Source organism: Leucopleurus acutus, assembly GCF_964270905.1.
Source record: "Leucopleurus acutus genome assembly, chromosome: 12".
Lineage (NCBI taxonomy): Eukaryota > Metazoa > Chordata > Mammalia > Artiodactyla > Delphinidae > Leucopleurus > Leucopleurus acutus.
Window position 1 is genome coordinate 13,345,350 of NC_139154.1, and position 8,602 is coordinate 13,353,951.

Sequence of the window (8,602 nt, forward strand, 5' to 3'; positions counted from 1 at the left end):
TTGTAATTCAACAGGTATATACATTTATAATTTCTATACATAATGAACCCAAACTTAAAAATACAGTCTCAAAACCCTATTTCTAGCTAAGGCAGCTAGAAAATTTCTCATTGGAGTTCATTTCAGACCCATTATGGTGAAGTCTTTCTTTTAAGAGAAGGCCCTGGAGCAGTTCATGTTCTTCCCAGAAACCCTGGGAGTGCAGGTAGGTGGTGACTTGAAGCCAGAGCTTGGTCTTGGTTCAGACCATGTTGGTTTCACGTGCCACTGCAGGGTATTGTGTGCCACGCCAGGGCACGTAGGCGGCTCTGGGTAGGCTGCATGCCTTGTAGGCTTAGCAGCTGGCATCAGGTTTGCTGCATGTGAGTGGATTGTGACACCAGTACCTCTGAAAGTCATTTTGAGATAGGTATAAGCTAAACCTTGGAGAAGAAAAATTGGATTTACTTCTGAAACCCCTAAAGCAATTTTCAGAACAGTTGTCTTTGTTTTCAAAATAGTTTTCACTGATTTCCACTGAAGAAGAGCCTTGGAGTTTAACGTCTGGCTTGGATGGTGTTTCTTTGTGACCCTTCAAAGCTTGGCTGTTACATTAAGGGAAAGCACAGTTAATCCTCAAAGCAAAAAACAGACGTGTGTGTGTGTGTGTGTGTGTGTGTGTAATTGTTAAAGACTCTATAACTAGATAAAAATTGAATGCTCAGTACTGATCCTGTTCCTTGATTTAATGTTTTCTTTCTTGTCTTTAGATTAAAATGTCCATATTGTCCAATGGAACAAAGTCCAGGGGATGCCAAACAGATATTTTTCTGAAGAAATAACTTTAGTTTGCAATTTGTAAGTGAAACTGAATCGAGAGAACGTTCCATTTAATGCAGCTAACCAAGGACTCCCATGTTTATATAAGCTAATGCTCCGGAAACTTTGCCAACATTTTAGTGTATACACACTGAGGGGAGTGCTCCAGATGAATATTATCATAGGGCTTTATTATATTCTTGGTCTTCATTTCTGATCAAGTAAATACACCAGCAGTTGTCATTCAATGCAGGTTTTTGTACTTAATTATATGGTGATTTTTTTACTTTTTAAGAGCAGAAACAGAAATTTACCTTCCTGCCATGTGTTTAATATCTCTCCTGCTTTTACTTTTGTCATTCTCCTGATAACTGTAAGCCTTGAGAATGTTTGTGAAAAAGTTTTATTTCCTGTTATGTGTACATAATTAAATGAAAATTCTTCAGAAAAAGTTTGAAAAACTGAATTGTGGTTATGAAACTAATTTGCAGGGGTTTTTTTGCTTAAGGAAGAGAGCTGTGATAGATTCCAAATTTGCTTTTTGATGTTTTCCTCTGCTCCAGCTCTCACCAAGTAGTCAGCAGACCTGCATCTGAGGTCTGCTTGTAGCCCCAGCAGGCTGCCTGTTATAAAATTCCATCACCAATTTATTAGCAGGTTGGTGTGAGCAGTCTTCCACTAGAACAGAGTGGAAGCAGAACTATTGTTTCTTTGCTTTTATTGCCAAGAGGTGCTTGTTTTAAAAGAGTGTTCAATAAAACAAAATTGTGAAGTTAGAAGTGTTCTTAAGTTGATATTTGCTCTCTTGGTCTTGGTAGCCCTCTTCTCTCAAATCTGCTTTCAGGACTTGGCTGTTTATATTGCGTCTGTATATCATTGCAGGCACAGTGTTGCGTGTATGTGTATATATATATATATATATATATATATATATATATATATATATATATATATGTGTGTGTGTGTGTGTATATATATATGTGCACCAGCATCAAACATTGTGTATCTGGAGGGGAAGAAGCATGTTCCAGTCCTAAAATGCAGTTACCAGACTCATCACTTTCAACCCTTAAACTTAGAAGCTAACAGATTTTCTGTAGTGCAGAATATGTTCATTGCTGTTTTTATATTTGAATAGTATATTGTTCAATGCCTCTCTTCTGCAAAGCATATCATCTCACTGACTGTGAATCTGTATATTATTCTAATGGATACAGATAATGATCTTTTCTCTTGTGAGGTATCTTCATTTAATGCACTGTCCAGAAATAGCCATGCGTAAGAGTCTTTCTCTGGATGCTGAACTACGTGGAAAAGACTTCTGTGGACATAATTCTGACTTAAACCCATGAAGTTACTTCATTTTGAGAAGAATGTCATATGGAAATCACCAAATACTTTGCAACTCTGTGTCGTCTGACATGGAACTGAATACCAATAGAGGAAAACTTTCATGAGAAAATGAAGAAAGAAGAAAACACAGAAGCAAAGAGAAACGTGACGCTTCACATTTTAAACTGCAGATTGACTTCGTTTGCGGGGGAGGGAGATACCAGATTTGGTGCTAAGTTAATTGGAAACGGGCAGCATTTGCTGTAGTGTATCCTAGCCTGGCTGGTTTATCCTGAAACGTTCACCTGAGGGAACGGGGATTTGTTTGTAAAGGAAAGGGGTACTGCTTGATTGCTGTGTGTGATCAGGCTGATGGCAGGAGGTACTGTGTGCTGGGGGGCTTAGCCAGGGATCGATTGGCCTGCCGAGCCGCTCGCCGTGCCCAGCCTCCGGCTCAGCCTCATGGCTTTCCTGTTGGCACCCTCTGTCCACTAACACAGTGAAGGAAAGGAGCAGAGAGAAGCTCCTTGGACTCCAGGAGAAGGTAGAGAACTCCAGGCGACACTCTGGCCGAGGATGTAAAATTGCTTTATTATGTATTTTTTCCTTTGAATGAAACCCAGAGTGTCTTTTTTTTTTTTTACCTTTTTCTCACTAGGCCAGATGTAGTTTTAGTTTTAGTTACAACTTACTCTCACCTTTCCACCTCAAATACCTGCACAACATTTAGGCTTTACATAAGGTTGGGACAATACAGACATTGCTCCAGAGGCTGGTGGTAAATGTCTATTGGCGGCCAGACACTTCACACAGCTGGCTCAGGCCAGTTTCAAGGAGAAAATCAGGAGAGAGCTCTGCTTTGTCCCTCTCCCCGTGTTGGAAATCCTGTTGACAGTTTTCTGTGCAGCTCATGAAACTTTAGAAAGAATATGCTTTAATGGAAGCATTGGATTTTACAGCTTCCTGTGCAAGGTCCTTGTGGTCCCACTGGGCAGGGTTAGGGCCAAAAATTTGAAACTCTATTGATCTGACAATTTAACGTGCAAATGATGTCTTCTAACCTTCTTTAATTAAATGCATGGACTTCAAATTCACTGGTGACTAAATGTGACGGAGAGGTGGATTTGAAGAGGCCAGACCTTAACCAAAGATGCTGAAATACAACGTGCTGTCCTTTCTACTCTAGAAACACCTTCACCAGTGGTGTCAGGACCATGTCATTACTGAGGCCGTCAGTCAGCTGTGCGGGAGGATGCGCTTCGTCGCTCTCTGCTTCCTCCTGCAAAAGGTCGTGGAAAAGAGCCAAGGTTTTTACAGTCAGACTAGTTATGTCCATTGAAAACAGAATTTCAGAGTGGTTTCTTAAATTTCTTTAGGAAACCATTTCCATTTACCAGTCATGGACAGAGGCCATGGGACTATGCTAAACCAGTAAAACCTGATCAGATTCTTAGATTCTGATTTAGAGCATCTGTGCTTTCAAGTACCATCTGAAGTGCAGTGGCTAAGGTTGTCTTTTGATCTTTTTTTCTCCTTTGTGTGATCATCACAAATGCCATTTCTGTTGCTTTAGTGGTGATTCTAAGATACTTCTAATACATAAATGAACGGGTATTGGTGCCTCTTGATTTTTAAAATTTTGAAGAAAAGAGCCACCTCATATTCATAGGGTGTGTGAGTATTTTGTGGGTGAATGAGCCTTTGATTGAAACTAAGGAGATTATGAAGTAAATCTTTTGTTTTGATTTTTGTGTAGCAGCTGATGTATACCGAGACACTAAACCCCACGCCACATTTTGTGGGGGAATGAGGATCCTTTTTTCTCTCCAGGTAGTCCCACAGGTTATGCAGTTTCAGTTCAGTATATTTTACGCTGTGAGTTATTTTCCACCTCGGTGGTTTCAGCCTTTGGGACAGTAGATACTGCAAAAACCGGGAACTCTTGGTTTATCTGCACAAGACAAGCTGCTGGTAGACATTAGCCCTCTGGTTTTCCAGCTCAACCTCTGATTAAGTGGATTGACGGTCAGGCTGGCCAGTCTACTTAGTCAGCTGACTCAGGTTATTTTCAGGGAAGGCATGGAGGCATGTTTGGTTAATTTCATCACTAGGATGTGTAAGGTGAAGACACAGACCAAATACCTTTAATTACTTAACTCTTCGTACATTGTCTTTGGTAACACCAGCATGCTCTGGTCTTGGGGGGATGTTAGCAAGGAACACAACAGAAGGTTCAGTGCTTCGAAAGCCCGTCCAGCTGTGGCAGGTTTTATGTAGCACGGTGGTGTTTACCATAAGCAGGTACAAACTTCATGAACTGTTCTTAACGATAATTGAATAGATACCAAAAATGGAATGACAAGTGTATTTTAATAGCAGATGAGGCAATTAGTTTTAGGGCGAGTTTTTCCGCTGTTGATTCTACTTCAAGACGTAGGGAGAGAAAACAGTTTCGTTTTCAAGACATTTCCCTCTACAGTTTGATACTGTAGTGAGCATATGCTTCACTTACTTCCAAAGAGGCAGAAGCAGCTGGAACTGGCTTATAGCACATGCTTTGTTTCACGTTATGGGTGATGACCTACACTCTTATTTTAATGTTCTCCAGCAAGGCAGATGTGGGGCTCACGAGGACTTAGTGCCTGATCTTTTCTTTGGGGAAGGGGTGGGAGTGAATGTATCGGGGATGGGAGGGAAGCTAAGAGAAGAAAATGGGAGCGTGAATGAGTGTGCATGTGTCTGAAATTCACCATTACCCCCACCTGTGTCTAGCAAGGAACAGGTATTTAATGTATTTTGCTCCTGACTGCAGTGTGCATGTATTTTTTTGCCCTCCTCCATGTTTTCTAGACTTATACTAAAAGGATTCATCAAATCATCTTGTTCAGATGGCTCAGGATTGTATTTCTTTTGCTTACCCTGTGCTCTTGGGTTCTATAGTATTTCTATAATTATGTAACAATAGTGTTGCACTGTAATCTATCATATAGAGCTATATGTATGGAAAATTTTGATCAGTTTTTTTAAGAAATGTATTCTGTTTGCAAAGGCACAATAAAGTTGCATCTTATAGACTATAGGCAATAAAGCTAACAATAAACCTTATTTAACACAAACCATATTCACATTCTCTGTTCATTTGATCTTGAGAAAAGTCTAGCATATCCAGTAGTTTCAGGGATATCATTTTAACTTAAAAGGTTCTGATATATTTAATTTATAAATTTCAGACTGATATAATAGAGTTTTGGAAAACTATAAGAAATGCTTTGTTAATGTGTGTATTCCTATGTAAAACACATGGCTTCTCCTGTGTATATTTTTAAAAATTAAAAAGAAATGCACATTTGAAAAGTGTTTTGTGGAACCAGTCTGTATAAATGTGACAGGTGCCAGAGGTAGGAGGGAGGGAGTATGGAGGTAAGAGAACATCGCTGTCTGTATTTGCTGAGGGTCTGCATGTGAAGAATTTAAGCAGATATCTTTGTCACCATCTCATCCTGTTTCTGGGCCACCGGCAGTGTGAGAAGAGAAGGTGGCTGGGCACTGTCCCCAGTTTCTAAGGGGGGAATCGAGTTAATGTTTACAGGTTCCTGCCCCTCATACTCATCCTGTGCGTGCCTGGGACCCTCTGACCAAGTGAATAGTGTGTGACCGGGAAGAGGGGCCCGGAAACAGCTCTGCCCAGGCTGCTGGTGGAGTGGGGCGTGAACACCCAGCTTTGCCGAGGAGGAACAGAGGACGAATGGTCTCGTCATACACCGTGACACACTAAGGTGGTAGAGACCAAGGATCTGTTTGTGCTGCTTCTGTATGTTTTCTCAGAGAGAGAGACTCATCAGAACTATACGTTTAATGCTTATGTGTGGTGCGCTCTGATATTTTTTATTATTTGGTTAATGCTCGTCAAAACAATTGATTTCATGACTCTCTAAGGGGTCGGGATCCACTGTTTAAAAAAGGCTTGCATTGGGAATTCCCTGGCGGTCCAGTGGTCAGGATTCTGCGCTTTCAAGGCTGAGGGCCAAGAAGCCGTGAGGTCCGGCATGAAGGGATGCGTGCATGCATGGATGGATGGATAGATGGATGGGTGGTTAGGCAAGCCAGCCAGCCTTGCATTAATGGACGATAGTGTAATGATCCAGTCACAAAACTTCACTGAAATCTCCTGTCAATATATATGATAGAAAGTATTTTTTCTTTTTCCAAAAACCTTTTCCTTGCAGCGGGGTGTTACGCTCCCGTGAGCCTTCCACGCTAGCAAATGTAATAATTCTGAACATTAGAAGCACTGCCTAAGCAAGGGCTCACGTGTGTCAGGGAATTTTGTACCTCCTTAGCTATGCTTCCTTCCAGCTTAGAAAAGTGCAGAGTGCTTCAAGCTAAATACTGGCTTGTGCGATAGAATCCATTAGTAACTTAAGCAGTTGTGTGCCTGTTAAATGCAGAAAGTATTTAACATATCATGGAATGGCATCTTCAGTCATTCAACATGGAATTTTTTTTTTTAAGTGCCAGGCACTGGGAGGAAGCAAGTTCCTGGGCCTCCAGGAGCTTATGGACTGCTGGTAGGTGCAGAAAAGTAGAAAAGTACAAAGACCCTGTAGTGAGGTTAATTCCCACCAGTGACCTAGCTACTGGAGGAAGATGGGAGAGAAGAGAAAGGAGAGATGTAATGATTTATGTGTGTGTTGGGGGGGGGGGTTGGCTGCACCCCGCAGCTTGCGGGAATCTTAGTTCCCTAACCAGGGATCGAACCCGCGCCCTCGGCAGTGAAAGCGTGAAGTCCTAACCACTGGACCGCCAGGAAATTTCCTGATTTGTGTGTCTTTAAGGTCCACTCTGGCCACAGTGGTCTGAAAGGTGGTTGGGGAGAGGAGGAGTTTAGACCCTGGGAGGCCAGTACAGTAGGTAATGAAGCTGAGTAAGTTTCTCTCGAGCACTCTAGGTTCCGGGAGGAGAGTGGTGAACAAGACAGACTTGGTCTCTGCCCTCAGCGAGGGTGATCTGAGAGAAGTGTGACGAGAGCGCAGCGAGGTGGCGCTTTTGTCACACAGTGCTCCGAAATCTTTCGTAATATATAGAGGCATTGGAGCGTCTTGTCTCTCAAGCCAATGGGACTCCTCGCTCTGGTATTCTAGAAGATATTCCCATTTCTTTCTATTGTCCCCAGTTTCTAGGTGAGTTTCTAACTTCTCCACACTCTGCTACTTATACTGGTCCCCTACACTATGGGGGTTGTGTAGTGATATGCCAGTCTCCCGTTGGGACTGGTCTTTTTTTTTTTTTTGCGGTACGCGGGCCTCTCACTGCTGTGGCCTCTCCCGTTGCGGAGCACAGGCTCCGGACGCGCAGGCTCAGCGGCCATGGCTCACGGGCCCAGCCGCTCCGCGGCATGTGGGATCTTCCCGGACCCGGGCACGAACCCGCGTCCCCTGCATCGGCAGGCGGACTCTCAACCACTGCGCCACCGGGGAAGCCCGGGACTGGTCTTTTTACTCCGTCTGAAGACTGCATTCAGCCACAGAGCAAGTGCTGCCCTTCAAATGAAGGTCTTTGGTGTCCTTTCCCCTCTGAAGCAAAGATGTACCTTAAAAGGAAACACGTTATTTGTTAGCGTTCAAGACTGTTTCGGGAGCTTTCCCCTTTTGATCAGGTTAGAAATGCATTTTAGGTTTCCTATCATTCAACACAAGACTGTTGCTTTTAGTTATTTTAGATTAGGGAGCTAGTCAGCCCTACAGAGGAATTTCACAGGAAATTATTACATTGTCGTGAAAGTTTTGACAGGTGGTTCTGGAAATCTGGGCTGAGGGTCGTGTCTGTGCTAGTGTGTATCAGTTAGCACCATGTGTGCTGCAGGCAGTCTGGGGTATGTGTGGTGGCTTCACGGTATCAGGGGACCCAGGCTCCTGTCATTCTGCTCCACAGCCTTGACGTGTGGCCTCAGTTTCACCTCTGATCATATCTGTGTTCCAGGCAGGAAGGAGGAGGAGAGGAGTGGGGAAAGAACAGGCTTCCAGCTGAGTTAGCCCCTTTGAAGTCTTTCCTGGAAGCTCTATGCAGTGACTTACTAGCCACGTTTGGCTGCAAGGAAGTCTGGGAAATGTAGTCTTTGAGCCTGGCACATCGTCACCTATAATAAAATGAAAGTTCTGTTGGTAAGGAAGAAGGGGAGAATGGTTGTTAGAAAGGCAGCCTGCAGTCTCTGCCACACTTAACCATGTATTTCAGCCAGGAAACAGGTGAAATTTGAGTCACAGAATGGACTTAAGTCATCAGCACCAGTAGTCAATGCTTTCACCTGCCCTGAGATACTGGACAAATGAGGAGTTAGCTATCAGTGCTTTTCACTGACAGTACGTCTCCTTGAGCTGCATTTCTTGGCCCCTGGTGGTATTCAGAAGCAGCAACCTCGCCCTAACTTCCGACAGAACCCCTGTTCTAGTCTTGTTCTAGAACATTCTTCCCA

General features: G+C 43.2%; 1 protein-coding gene across 1 annotated transcript in view; it reads left to right on the forward strand.

Annotated features, from left to right (window-relative positions):
* RMND5A (required for meiotic nuclear division 5 homolog A) overlaps positions 1-5,469 on the forward strand; it is a 61,529-nt gene extending 56,060 nt beyond the window's left edge. The window contains exon 9 of the mRNA XM_082851963.1: positions 750-5,469. Within this exon, the coding sequence (XP_082708089.1) occupies positions 750-813 (64 nt within the window). The 3' untranslated portion in view covers positions 814-5,469. The remainder of the gene's footprint in view (positions 1-749) is intronic.
* The last annotated feature ends 3,133 nt before the right edge of the window (positions 5,470-8,602 follow it).